The sequence below is a fragment of the Balaenoptera acutorostrata genome, chromosome 18 (genome assembly GCF_949987535.1).
Source record: "Balaenoptera acutorostrata chromosome 18, mBalAcu1.1, whole genome shotgun sequence".
Lineage (NCBI taxonomy): Eukaryota > Metazoa > Chordata > Mammalia > Artiodactyla > Balaenopteridae > Balaenoptera > Balaenoptera acutorostrata.
In genome coordinates, this window is record NC_080081.1 from 75,489,319 (window position 1) to 75,503,926 (window position 14,608).

Sequence of the window (14,608 nt, forward strand, 5' to 3'; positions counted from 1 at the left end):
GCTGCCTAGTGTCAGATGAGCCCTGGATGCCCAAGAGGGACTCAGCCCCGCGCTGCCCTGCACTCTCCCCACCGTGTCCCAGGGACCCTGGCCAGTCACTCTCGGAGGAGATTCCAATATCCTCTCGTGGTATGACAATGACCTAGCACTTTTCCAAGCTAGTGGCATTTAGGTGACACCAAGGAGGATTTTAAGGGGAAAGAAGGATCAGGCAAGATCGAGTCCGGTGTGACGGGGCTCTCCTGACCCTGGAACTGCAGATCTGCCAAAGGATCGCAGCTGCGCCAGGTGATTGAAGAGCCCGTGACAGCTTCTGGCCGTGCTCGAGGCGGCAGTCAGCTTCCAAGAGAATGAATGAAAAGACAGGGAAGTCTAGTGAGTACGAGCGCCTTCTCACTGGTCAAAGCAAAGTCCCCAAACACTTGTCAAAATAAAGTGTTTTGTGTGATGGCTAAGAAGGGAATGCATGGGGCCTGAAGCTGTGGAAAGGAAAAGGACGTCGCCTGCCCCAAGCGAGGAGTCTGCAGACTCCGTGGACAGCTGTCCCAAGACAGAGATGCCCTTCATCTGTCTCAGACTCAGGACACTTTTCACATTAGAGGGTAGAAGGCAACGCAGAAGAAAAGGTGTTCTTTTACCCTACAAAAGCAAGGGATAAGCCTCTAACCAAAGTGCACCTATTTTTACAATCTGGAGAAGGTATTCTGCCAGTGTTCTTTCCATACGTGATTTCAGGGTCCACCGGAGGCTCTTTTATTTAAACGAGAACTCCTGACTTCGCTATTTCTTGGATGCTTTTATCTGAAGAAGGGAGAAGGGACTCTCCCCCTGTCCATGGAGCATGCTCTGGGAGGATGACCTGATCAGCCACGACAGGTGCACATCTGACCAGGGGAAGCGTGTCATTTCACCAGTGTCTCCTCCTAACGCAGAGCGCGTCCCCGTGAGACCCAGGCGGGGAGACGCCGCTGACGTCACTGGGGACGGAGCTCTTTCCACCTCCTCACTGGACGTGACCTCAGGTGGGTGGTGGGTGGGAGTTGCGCACAGAAGTATAAAGCTTCTAATAGGATGAGGAGGCAGGAAAGCTTCATTACCAATTTTCTAGGAATCTTAAAACACAAACAACAAACTGTGTCCTTTGGGGGTAGGGATTGGCACATGAGGAAGATAGGAAAGAAGGAAGGAAGGAAAGTTGGCTCACTGAAGGCGCATTATCAGAACAGCCTGAGGAAGAGGACTTGGCTGGAACTGGAGGCTCTGTGTGGAAGTCGCCCTCTCCCTACCAGGACTGACTTTTGACCAGAGGCATCTTGGTGGCTTTCCAACACCCCCCCAACACCTGCCGCCAGAAGAACCAAAAAAAGGCGACTTCTTGGGCTTGCTCTTTCTTCTGCCGTATCATGCTTGAGCGTACAGTTTCTCTAGGTTGTGCTCAGCAACCTGTTTCCTGGCGGAGGAGAGGGAAGCCCTGATGGAAAAGGCGGCTGAGGCGTTCTGGGGGCGGGGGCGGTCCCTCCTCATCTCTGTGCACTGTTCAGGTGTGCATCTCACGGGCCCCTCTGGTTACCCAGGACTGTATGAGACTTGCTGCTGGCATCTCACCAATTCCCAAATGCGACTCTTCGTTCTGCACTAACACACAGGGGACCCAGATGCACCAGGCACCAGGCCAAGTTCTGGGAAGACTCAGACATGGTCATTGCCCCTTTGAGTGAAGTTGTCTCATTCAAGGGTGAGGAAAAAAAAAAAAAAGTGTTTAACAGTCATTACGACATAACATACAGGGTACCGTGAGTGAAACCTCACTGTGTTATTGCATTTGGCAACCATCTCTCTGTGGTTGAAACAAATTACTACCAGTGGTTGATAGGCCCATGTTTTGAACCATGAAGATTTATAATCATCATGTAAAGACACGTTGGGAATACTGGGAATATCTTGCCTGGCAAGGAAGTCTGAGAAAGGACTTAATTATGTTTTGGTAGCTCTGAAGCATCATTGTAACCAGCAGCAGTAACCCCCCTTCTTCTCAGTTTCCTCCCTTTGCTGAAAACAGATCAGAAGAAATAAGCTCAAGTGGCAAGAAAAGGGGCTTAGGTTAAACATAGGGAAATTTTTGTGGTAATAATGTTAAATTTTTGTGGTAATAATGTTATTAAACAATGGAAAAGACCACTCAGGATGTCATAGCCTCTCCCCACAAGGACTTTGTAAAAGAGGAAACTGGTCATCCACCTGCACCAAATGCCTTCTAGGGGCCTAGCCTAGCTGTGAAGGATGAGGGCAACGCAGAAGCACAATAAAGAGTTGAAAGGAAGATACCCCAGAAATGTGTCCTGACCCTTTTGGGGTCAGTTCATTGGAGATTCCATTCAGAGCTACATGCCACACATACACACACAGGGAAAAGGCCCTTTCTTCCTGAAAAAAGACTTAAACTCACCTTGCTGGCTTGGCAAACAAACCAACGTCTTCTTTTCATTGTAGGCAAATCACTTGGAAGAGGGGCTTTTGGAAAAGTGGTCCAAGCATCTGCATTTGGCATTAAGAAATCACCTACATGCCGGACGGTGGCTGTAAAAATGCTGAAAGGTACGGATGGTGTAAGTTTGGCTTTCAGCTCACCCATTACGTTCCCTAAACGCTGGCACAAGTTGGGTGTGGCTAGGAACAGACAGAAGCCATTTCTGCTCTGGCCACAAAACTTGCTTCTGCTGGAAGCCCCTTGACCTCCGGAGCTTCAGATGAGACCAGCAAGAGCTCAGAATAAACCTTGTAAGGGAAACAGTCCAGCATTATCCACGGGAAAGTGATTTCCGTCTCCTCAGAGATCTTTCTCCTACCACATCTCAGATTCTTCTAGACTACCAGGGACTTAAGTCCACAGGAACCACAGGTACGAAGTTTTGCAATGATCCACTATGGCGTTATGATGGCAACTTAGCTGTACGTCATACATCTCAAAGGCTTAGCTGGGGCTGGACCTCACTGTAAAGTAAGAATATGAAGCTAGTACAGTTCAGTTGGTCAGAACTTCAGGCTATTTTGTAGTGTCAAGTCCCACCCATTAAACATTTCCTCTCTAGAAATCAAAACAAAACAAAACCGAAAACAACAAACTATCTTCCTATGTTGAAGATACTATCACCCTGTGAAGCACAGGGTGATTTACGACCAGCACCCTAAGACAGAGTGAAAACGAAAAATCACTGAAAGTCACGTCAACCAAACATCTCCAAGACTCATAGGTCCTTTAAAGCGTAGAAAATACTTCACTGTGATGAAATTGTCATGTTACTTCAATGCATTTTAAGCTTCCCAAACCAAAAAGAAACAGGACTGAAAACCCAAAGGGCAATTTTCAGCTTTCCAAAGTCTCTAAGATATTGCCAGGGGATTTTGAGGCATAGAAAGCTATGCGCCCAACCAAGCAGGTAGCTGGCAAAGGCTCCAGCAGAAAGGTCCATGTGCTGAGGGAGACTTCAAAGCCTTCATTTTCATCCAGCAGCGACACCGTCATTGAAAAAGTCCCATGTAATAATATTTTTCCACTTCAAAAGGCTGTTGAGCGAAGGCTCTGATAAAACTCTGCAACGAACCTCACAGTTCCACTCTGAAAGTAGCCAGGAAAAGAGCTTTGCATCCACAAAGCAGGCCTTGTTCAAGGTGAGCTACCCAGATGATGGTGGGCATCTCTGTGAGAATACCTGTAGTCCAGCACCCCCCATACCCCACTCCCACCCAGATTCTAAAGAGAAGAGGCATCAACGTGTCTTCTATGTGAGAAAGCACCAGACTAGGTACTTTACTTTAGTAGCTTGAACCGCATGAAGTTGCCACTTTTCTTATTTTTCTCTCTACAGCCTTTGTGAGGTAGATATTATTATCCCAACTTGCAGATGAAGAAACATGGCCCAGAAAGGTTAAACAGCCTCTGCAAGGCCACAGAGCTCAGCAGTGCAAAAGTAAGGGTTTAGGCGCAAGGCTCTTCCCCCCCACCCGCCCCCCCCACACCTCAGTGCTACAGAAGGGCTGCAGAGGCCCAGCCTCCTAGAAATGATCCATTGCTCCAAAATCCTGAAAATGATCCTGGCCTGTGTTCTGGAGGCAAGCTAGTATATCCAGCCTTGAGATAAGTTGAAACTAAATCTGGAAGCATCTGTTTCCTCAGCTAGTTTTGTCTCCCTGCTTACTACCACACACCATCCCTAGGAGAGGCAAGTCAGCTGCCCATGCTTGTCTACTGTGGGTCCAAGATAACCCAATGCCCCTGCCTATAAATGGAACAATCTGAACAAAAGAACCTGGTTTTCCCTCTGTGCTAAAGGGGCATCAGTGCGTGGAGGGATGAATTTGAGGGGGAAATTCTGACTGGCAATTTTTTTTTTTAAAGGGCCAGAGAATGTGTTCTATGCAATACAGAAAAAGGGTGTGTAGTATCTGTATAAATGCTTATCTTTTTTTTTAAGCCATCAGCCTTGATTGAAAAAGACTGCCAAATCACCCACTATATAACATTCCTAAAAAACTATTTTCATTCAGGCTTTCTTGTTTAAACTGGTTGGCCATCTGTTTCTAGGAGAAACTGGAAAGGCAGAATGTCAAACAAAGGCCATGAGTCAGAAGCTCTTTCAAAGTGCCCTTGAGCAAAACCTTTAACCTTTTTGGGCCTTAAGCCCATGTCTGAAATGAGAAGAATAATCATGCTGTTTATTTGTCTAACAAATATTTGTTGAGCATCTACTGTGAGCCAATCCGAATCCCACTGGGAGGCTTCTAGAGTTTATCTGGTTATTATTAAAAAATGATTTGTGCTTATGAAATACCATGTTGGTATCTACCACAATGTGAAATGCACATCCTTCACATGCACAAATGCAACGTGAAATGCACGACCCACTTTCAGGACTGTCCTGCAGAAATACTTGCACATGGGTACAAAGATCACAGGCTGTTTATTCCAGCATATGTGTAATGGCAAAAACAAAAACAAAAACAAAACAAAACTGTAGACAGTCTAAATGTCAGGAATGCCATTAATCAATTTAAAAGAATGGGGAAAGTCTATGACATTTAAAAGGGGGGAAAAGCAAATTATATATATCAAATTTGCTTTTATATTTTTATATATCATCCCATTTATGTAAACAAAAAAGACCTTTGATTGGGTACATATATTTATAAATGCACAGAAAAAGCTCTGAAACTCCAAATGATTAACAATGGCTATTGCTAAAAAGGTGAGTGAGTTGGGGTGGCTTTCACTTTTCACTCTATAAACATCGTATTGTTGAAATAGTTTACAGCAAGCTCATATGACTTTTTTTTTTTTTTACTTGTAAACATAATTAAAAATTTTTAAATGCCTTAGAAGTTAACCAATAAGAAGAAACAGACAAGACAAACTTAATTTAGGCTTTAGACTCTGCTAATTCTTAGATTGACATTGTTTATCTCTGAGAATGAAGTTGAAGTCAGATGCTTACGGATCCTCATGACTTGAGATAACCCTGCAGACTCCGGAGAGGAAAAGGTTATAGAGAGAAAATAACACATGGCAAAGATGTTTACAGAAGTGGCCATTCTGCCCTTGCAGGCCCCTTTGTGCTCCTCCTTTGTAACTTCTCAAAGCGGGGCAAGTGAGAAAAAGAGGTGAGGTGTGGGACCATCCCCCGCCTGGAAAGTTCTTGCTGGGCCTGGTTCTGACGCAAGGAAGCCTTTGGAAGGCGCTCTCCCCGGGTGCCCAGCTCCGAGTCAGCACGTTACTGAACAGGACGAGGTCCACCAAGAGGAAACGTCCAGTGACTAACCCCGCCACCACTCTGCACCTCACTGTAACCAAGAGCATGTTGGCTCAAGAGGGTGGGAGGACTGAATCCAGGCTGGAGGCTGGCCCTTCCGCAGACTGCGGGGAAGCCAATGCAGTAAGGGCTGAGCGCTGCCAAACACAGGGGGCAGGAGGGCCGCCCCGGAGGAAAGAGCCCCATTGTCCTGTCGCCTTGACTCTCCCTTGCTGCTCACACAGAGGGGGCCACAGCCAGTGAGTACAAGGCTCTGATGACCGAGCTCAAGATCTTGACCCACATCGGCCACCACCTGAATGTCGTCAACCTGCTGGGAGCCTGCACCAAGCAAGGAGGTAAAGGGGAAGGGAGGGCCTGCCCCACTCCCGGTTCACACGCCCTGGGCGAGTTCTCTGTCCCACGGCCCTTCTTCCCACACTGCGCCTCCCCGCCTCCTGGCACATGGCCTGGCAACGGTCCAGAGGAAGCAGCCTGTCCGTGGATGGAAGGTGCTCCCATCCTGGAAGTGCCTTCCCTGCACACTTAGCTTAAAGGTTCTGAACAGAAGGACTCCCTTTGAGACCTCCTTCCACAGGCCCGAGGTCAAGGGCAGGGCGTTTTTCTCAGGATGACTTGGGAGGAGTGCGACCGGAGCCAAGGTAAATGCACAGAAGGTTAGCATTCCCTTGAAGCTTCATCCAGAGGAAGGAATCACTCCTGGCAGGATCCCAGGAGGAGGTGGGGTGGGGACGCGGCCTTCGGACAGGCCGTACCCACAGGGCCAAGTGCAGGGACAGGGTGTGTTATGACTGAGGAGTCGCAGACCTTTCCATCCTCCCCTAGGGCACCCTTTAGTGCTCCCAGCATGCCCCAGGACAGGGCCCACGTGCAGAAGCCTCTCTGGGGCCACTTCTGCTCTGACCCAGAACCGGAAGTTATTCTTCCCCCTGTGGGCCTAGAGCCCAGCGGGTGAGCGGTGGGGATGGTGCCTTCGGGGAGCCCAGGGGACCCGCAGTGCAGCTCGGGGGTTTCCTTTCCAACCCTCTTGCCTCTTTTGACTAGGGGTCGGCAAACGATGGCCAGTCAGCCTGGGAGCTTACTTTGACCGTTTTTAGTAGTTGTGGGGGGGGGGGGGGAAGAGGAATATTTTGTGACATGGGAAAACGATAGGCAACCCAAATTTGTGCGTTCCTAAAGTTGGATTGGAGCGCGGTCACTCATTTGGTTGTACTGTCGTCTACAGGTGCTTTACGGTTACAAAGGCAGAGCTAAGTAGTTGTGTGGCCTACAAGCCTAAAATAGTTACCGTCTCTTCCCTTTATCAGTTTGCCGATCCCTGCTTTAGACCTTACAAGCCCTGGGGCAACCTCCGTGCAGATACCCCCAGGTGGCCATGCAGCTGGGGGGTCAGGTCAGACAGGAGCTGGGAGGGAGGGGCTGGTGTGACAGTGTCCTGAGGCCAAGGGGCCAAGAGGGTGGCCGGCAGTTACAGGCAGAGCCCTGACCTTGGCCCTTCCCCTCCCCTCCCCCCAGTTCTGTCTCTCCTACTCTTTTTTTTCTGCTTCTTCCCCAGTCCGACCCCCGACCAATTGTCTCCTTTTCCTTTTGTACTTTTTTGTAAACCCCTTCTCAGGTCCAGTTGAAAAAAAAAAACAAAACTCTCTCACCCCCAAGTTGCATCCCCCAGACCCTGCTAATATAAAAACAAGTTGGTTTGAGGTTTCTCAGGCCCGCTGATGGCTGGCAGATGGCTGGCTGGCTTGGTGTGGTTGAGCATGTGTTGTTTTGGCTGCAGGGCCTCTGATGGTGATCGTTGAATATTGCAAACACGGAAATCTATCCAACTATCTCAAGAGCAAACGGGCCTTATTCTTTCTCAACAAGGTAAGGAACTTAGGGGTTGGAGGTTTTTCAAGACAGCAATGAGTTTCCATTTAGGCTGTAGCAGCATAAAGCAAGAGAATATATTTTTCCATTGCCAACTAAAGAATGTCACTAGCCATCCGTCCAGCTCTGCAAGGATTGAGTCATGAGCCACTGCAGTCGCTGACCTTTAACACACCCTGAGAGGAGTTCAGGGCGGAGATCAGGAATGAGGCAGTCTGTGCTCTGGGAAAACTAGCAGAACAGGCCTTCAGATAGTTACATATTTTCAGGAGAAAATTTTTTTTTTTTTTCTTTTGGAACCTGGATTCTTGCATCTTCTCATACTTAGAAAAGCCCCGAAACCATTAACTAAGATGTCTGTTCTGCATAATTAGCAGCAACCTTCTGCCAAGATGTGTGCTTGGATGCACGTCCCCTCTTCACCAAAATCACGTATATGCTGACCTCCCCCCTACCTCTTCAGAGAAGTTTCTCAGAGCTCTCTGAGAGGCTGCTCCCGGGCTACAGTCCTCAGAAAGACACTGAATAAACCCAACTCACAGCTTTTACGTTGTGCATTTTTTTCAGTCCATACCATTAATGACTGAGCTTAAAACACAATCTCTGCTTTTTTCCTTTAAAAACATTTTTTTTCTTTCCACGCTAATATATCACACTCTTTTTGGGGTGAGCACAGAGAATCTTCGAGCCCACTGTAGGCAGTGATAATTAGAGATTAAAATTTACCAGCCATCTACCTAAATATCAAATCATCTTGATAAATTTCTCTCTGTCTCTTTCTCTCTCCATAGATACTCAGACATGCACAAATCACTTAGTCACTCATTTCTTAAAAGATGATGGCAAGTATAATTGTTTCCATTTATTAGATTAGAGAAAATAAGGACTCAGTCAACTGAGAGACTTTATAGTCAACAACAGTGATGGGGCCAGAGAAATCGTTTTCTTCCCTCCCTACTGCCTTTTCTCCCACTTCCCCACACCTTCACCACCCATGTCACCCCTATACACATACTGAACCAGCCTTACCCACTAAAATAAAGCTATATAATAAAAGGAACACAAGGGTCCAAGTCCTGAAGGCAAACAAAGTTCAAAAGGGATTACTGAGTGAAGGAGAGTTTAATAAACCTTTGCCAATGTGACCTGTTTCACCAGTGTTGTGTCCTTCTCTGGACTAGAGAAGCCCACGAGACAATGATTTGACATTATTAACCTGTAATCAGCAGTGTAGGTGATGAATCCATGTAGCATGGTGGTTTAAGCACTCAGACTCCAGGATCAGACTTCCTGGGTTTAAATCCTGTCTCTACCCCTCAAGAAATCTGGGACCTTGGGCAAGTTACTCAGTCTCTCTAAGTTTCAGTTTCCTCATTTATTAAATGGAGATAATAATAGAACCCAACTGACAGAATTGTTGAATCAAATTGCGTTCATCACTCCATAAATGTTAATTATCATCATCATCATCATTGATCCACTGAGATAGAAAGATTGGGTGAGTCTAACTTAATGCCACTGATCTATATGATCTGTATGACGGATAAGGTATGCGACCCCCAAGAATGATGCCTATCTCTGTCAAGCGAGAGAGATTCTCATGTGGCACACAAAGAAGACCCACCGGACAGCTGGCCCATTCTCTCAGCCTCTGATCCAACCAGAGACACAGGTTTTCTACCAGACTGGCAACATGTACGCAAGAACGTACTTTCCCAATTTTAAACCATGCCCTCTAATAATGAGAATCTTGAAGCTGAAAGGGATCTTTGTGATCAGCTAGCCTACACGCTCACATTACAGACGTGCCCAGAAAAGTCAAGTGACTGGCCTTACGGACACACAAGGCAAGAGGTGAAGTCGAGGAGAAAACCCAGCTCTCCTGACTCCCCTTCAATGCTTTTTCTATGCACTGCACTGGGTAAAGAGGGGAAAAAACATAAGAAAAAGTGGAGAGTGGTGCCCTGGGCGGAGAGCAGGACAAATTCTCCTCAGTCCTGAAATCCTGGGCTGGCTTCAGGAAGAACTAATCCAGCAAGAATACCCCAGGGACCCGGGCAGGATGGAACGTTTGGGTTCGTGCGTCCTTTGTTTGAAGAGCTTGCTTCCTTCTCTGGCTATATTTAATGATTCACCTCCCTGTTGGTGGAGCTTAGTGTTTTCGTGGAAAACACATGGCTGTATTTCATATTTGGAACCTAAAGGAAAAACCAAATGGCTAAACAGAAATGGGATATTTCATTTTCCAAGTAAATTCACTAGGATCTTTAAATATTATTTGTAATAAATTCACTGTATTCTGTCAGAGTCCCAGAAAGTTCAGTAAATCAACATTTACCAGAAATGGTTACCAATAAGCAAAACTAAATATACCGTTGATTGGGAGTCAGGAAGGGGGTGAAGGAGTCTGAGTTACGGTCCTTGGAGTCACGCCAAGGACTCGAGCCCTTTTCACCCCAGCATCTTTGCCAGCCCCCTTCCGCTGCCGCCTTCTGTCCTGGGAAGGGTCTTGTGGAAAACAAAATTTCTGTCCCCCACTGAGCAGAGTCGAGTCTAACTGCCTCGGAGACACGTAATAAGCAAGAGTTACGATCTCCATCTCCACTCAGGTAGGTCACCTGGACGGCAGTCGGGGTTCACTCTGAGGCCTAACTCCCCTTCTGCGGCACAGGAGGGTCTCTTTTCGGGGGGGCAGGAGCCGGGGACCCTCCACGCTTCCAGGGATTGTCAGGCTGAAGCAGCCGCCTCTGTCCTCTGCTTGCTCCCACGGCGCCCTCTAGTGGAGGGACCATTCCCACTTTGTGACACTTCCAGGAAAAGCCAAGGAAGGATGGGGAGCCTGGTGAATCTCAGCCCTGCCCCAGCGGGCAGGTGGATCGGGGGACACCACTGAACCCCAGTCCCTCTCCGACCCTGTCTGGCATTGCCACCTAGCCAGGACTGAGCTAGGTACACGGTCGAGTCACGAAGCCACTGGGAATGCTGTTTCTAGTGTCACAGTGATTAGGTGAATTACGAAAAGGTGATAAAAATCTCTTCTGGTTCCACCCAGAATCAACAACTCCTTTCCCGTGAGTCAAAACGTAATAAGATGATAGAGCTTTTCCGATGACAAAAAGGAAACCCAGAAAAGCAAGGTGGTTTGTTCAAGGTCACATGGTCGATGAAAGAGCCAGATACACACCAGGGCTTAGAGGCCCAGTCCGGGGTGAAAGGCCTTTTCTACCTCTGTTAGCATCAAACTATATCTTTGTTCTGAATGGAGGGGAGAAAAGGAAATGTTCATGCTCCCTCCTTCTCCAAGGAAACCAGAGAAATTGGTAACTGCAGCCTTCTCTCATTACTCCTCCCAGGGATTACAAAGGCCCCGAGTTGACTGGGGATCCTTTTCTGTCATTCCATATCATCTTTCACAAGATGACGCACGGTATGGAAAAGCGCTCAAGGGCATAGATCGGAGTTGGCCGAACCTGGGTTCAAGCTTTGCCATTTACTAGCTGCATGTGACTTTGATTACCTGACTTCTCTGAACCTATTCCTTCGTGTATTACAAGCAAGAACTACCTTCATAAAATTGTTGGAAAGATTAAAAGAGAAAATGTACCAAAGATTCTTAGTGTGCTGGCTCACACCGAGTAAGCTCTCAGTAAATAGCAGCTGCTGCGGATATTCCTTTATCCTACCCAAGATGCTGTCAAGGAGCCCAGTCAAGAGAAGAATTGACTCCACAACCCCAGGGGAAGCCAGGCTAATAATTTACTATCCATTTTGTCGGATGACGTTCTCCTAATGCAGGCGAGCGCCAGCTTGAGGGACTGGTCTCCCCGTTACTGTTCTGTCCCTTTCATCTGTGTCTTTCTTGGTCTGTTCAAGGATGCAGCCTTACACGTGGAGCCTAAGAAAGAGAAAATGGAGCCAGACCTGGAGCAGGGCGAGAAACAAAGACTAGATAGTGTCACCAGCAGCGAGAGCTTCGCAAGCTCCGGGTTTCAGGAAGATAAAAGTCTGAGTGATGTTGAGGAAGAGGAGGGTAGGTATTAATTCCTTCCTGTCCTACAGTCTGAGATATTTTTACAGCATACTGTGCATCTCTGAAATTTTTTTCTTATTTATCACCCTAATAAACATCCGTGGGAGACTCGAAGCGTAATGTCCTGGGGAGATAAGATTTGAATTTAGATTATTTACAGAGTTACTAATTTTGACAGGGAACTGTACAATTGTCTCCCCTCCGGCCTTTCTGTCTTAATGGATCATCCCCTGTCCCCCATGCTTGGGCAAAATGGGCTAGAGGCCTGGAAAAATCTCGGATATTCATGTTGAAACTCAAAGGCTCTCGAAAATGAACTCTGATCTACTTGTTGGTTTGTTTCATGTTTTGCTAACATTGTTCCAATAAACTGGGATTTGGTGGCATAACAAGAGCCATTACAAACAGTTACGGTTTTAATGCTTTCCAGATTCTGACGATTTCTACAAGCAGCCCATCACTATGGAAGATCTGATTTCTTACAGTTTTCAAGTGGCCAGAGGCATGGAGTTTCTGTCTTCCAGAAAGGTCAGCCTCACTCTTTACTGTTTTGCTTCTTCACCAGGCCTGGTCGTGTGGATGTTCACATGGGCAAACACACACCTTTGCTATAAAATCCACTTTTCCTCGTATTTGCTTGTATGTGTGTCCTTAAATGTAGAGTGAACTTCACAACACACGACTTAACTTGTTCTGATATGAGTGAGGAGGCTTGAGAACAGTGACTCCTGGGTACCAGCAGGTAGAACTTAATTCCAGGGGAAAAGCTCGCTGGGTTTCAGACTAGATGAACCTGGCACCCGTGCTCCACCACGTCCTCTGGCATGTCTTCAGAGCTGGCCAGAATCTCAGAGTACACGACCCCATGGGAGAGCATCTATTAATACGTCCCAGCGGGGTCCTCCCAGGAAACTCCAGCTAGATCGTGATCTGATCTCAGCAGCTCAGGATAAAAGGCTTTGGGGACATTGTGCTCCCCGGGAGAACCCGATGGCCAGCTCTGTTTCCCCGATGCTGTCCTGCAACACGGTAGCAAAGGGGATTCGGGGCCCCTCTCGACTTGGGGGCCTCCAGGGGTCTGTACTGGTAGAGAAGCGCTTCACGTTTGGGGTGACTCCACCTGCATCAGGAGCCGCTCCCTTCACGTAAAGGAAGCATGCGAAATGGATCCCCGAGTTCAGAAGGAGAACACTGAGAAGGCGTAGGAAATCAGCCGATGAGATCAAGGACATGCACTGATCATGCCACTGCTTTATTCTAGTGCATTCATCGGGACCTGGCAGCACGAAATATACTGCTATCTGAGAACAACGTGGTGAAGATTTGCGATTTTGGCCTTGCCCGGGATATTTATAAGAACCCCGATTACGTGAGAAAAGGAGATGTAAGTCAGTTGGATGTTTCTTGGGCTCATTTAGGCCCTATCATTTCCAAACCACAGACCAAAGCCCTCGGCAGAGGTTGCTGAAAACCAGCACGTGCTTTCTGTGGAGACGAACGGTCCGCGTGGACCGTGGACCCGAGAGCCCTCGCACGGGGCTCCGGGAGGCCACGGTCCCCTCCTCCTGTCCTTCCCCTGTTCCTGCTCGGCTCCTGTCCTTTGGGCCCCGGAGCGCTGTTCAGTGGGCCCTGCAGAGACCACAGCGTCCCCTCCCCTCTGACCCCCGGGGGAGTTCCCTGGGCCGCTGGGAAGAACAGCCTGGACTCTTCCCCTCAAATAAACCCGGGTGATGGATTCAGCAGGTGTACACATCTCAGGAAGGGCGGGGGCAGGCGTCAGGATGACCTTGCCGGGGAGGAAATCGCGTCCCTCCCGGGTTTGCCTTCAGACCCAGCATCGCTGCCAGCTCACACGGGCCTCTCCTCCCCGCCTGTCTCTGAGCACACTGTTATTTTTGCTGTTGCGGGTGACCTCCTGTGCCCCCTCTTCTCTGGCCTTTACCCTGAAGGCTTAATTAAAGCCTGTGTCCGGGCCCTGACGACTACTCCACAGTCGTGGTTCTCAAACTTGAGCAAGCACACACATCAGCTGGAGAGCCTGTTCAACTGAGAGCCTTGGGTGGAGCCTGAGAATGTGCCTCAGCTGGTCCCAGGACTATACTTTGAGAACCACTTCTCCACAGTTTTCTTTTTCTTTTTCTGGCCGCACTGTGAGGCATGTGGGACCTTAGTTCCCTGGTCAGGGATCAAACCTTCACCCCCTGCAGTGGAAGCACAGTGTCTTAACCGCTGGACCACCAGGGAAGTCCCCCACTGTTTCTTTCTTTCTTTTATTTATTTATTTATCTATTAATTTTTTTGGCTGCGTTGGGTCTTAACTGCTGCACGCGGGCTTTTCTCTAGCGGCGGCGAGCGGGGGCTACTCTTCGTTGCGGTACGTGGGCTCCTTCTCATTGCGGTGGCTTCTCTTGTTGCAGAGCACAGGCTCTAGACACGCACGCGGGGTCAGTAGTTGTGGCTCGCGGGCTGTAGAGCACAGGCTCAGTAGTTGCGGCGCACGGGCTTAGTTGCTCCGCAGCATGTGGGATCTTCCCGGACCGGGGCTCAAACCCATGTCCCCTGCATTGGCAGGCAGATTCTTAACTACTGTGCCACCACGGAAGCCCAGCCCCACTGTTTCTTTTTATAAAAGGAAAACAACAAGCTTTCCTTGAGAGTCCCGATTTGCAAAGATGGCATCTACCCCTGTGTCAGTCTGTGCTTCTTTTCTGTCCATCGTGTCTCTTTCAGCCTCTCCCTGGCCCTCCCCCCTCTTTTTCTCTTTGTCTCTCCATTATCCCAGGCTCCCTGTCAATCCCCATCCCTCTGAAGTGGCAGGGCCTAACTCACTGGAGTTCCTGCTTGAAAACCAGCCACATGGTGTCCTGAATACTGTCCATCACCTCCCTTCTTTCTGGTGCCTTTG

At 48.3% G+C, this 14,608-nt stretch overlaps 1 protein-coding gene across 2 annotated transcripts in view; it reads left to right on the plus strand.

The window, feature by feature from the left end:
• Positions 1-14,608, plus strand: part of FLT1 (fms related receptor tyrosine kinase 1) — a 173,051-nt gene that overhangs the window by 140,996 nt on the left and 17,447 nt on the right. For both annotated transcript variants that reach the window (XM_057533232.1, XM_057533231.1), the window contains 6 exons: positions 2,491-2,595; positions 6,029-6,142; positions 7,582-7,670; positions 11,547-11,703; positions 12,134-12,231; positions 12,965-13,087. In XM_057533232.1, coding sequence (XP_057389215.1) covers positions 2,491-2,595; positions 6,029-6,142; positions 7,582-7,670; positions 11,547-11,703; positions 12,134-12,231; positions 12,965-13,087 — 686 coding nt within the window. The remainder of the gene's footprint in view (positions 1-2,490; positions 2,596-6,028; positions 6,143-7,581; positions 7,671-11,546; positions 11,704-12,133; positions 12,232-12,964; positions 13,088-14,608) is intronic.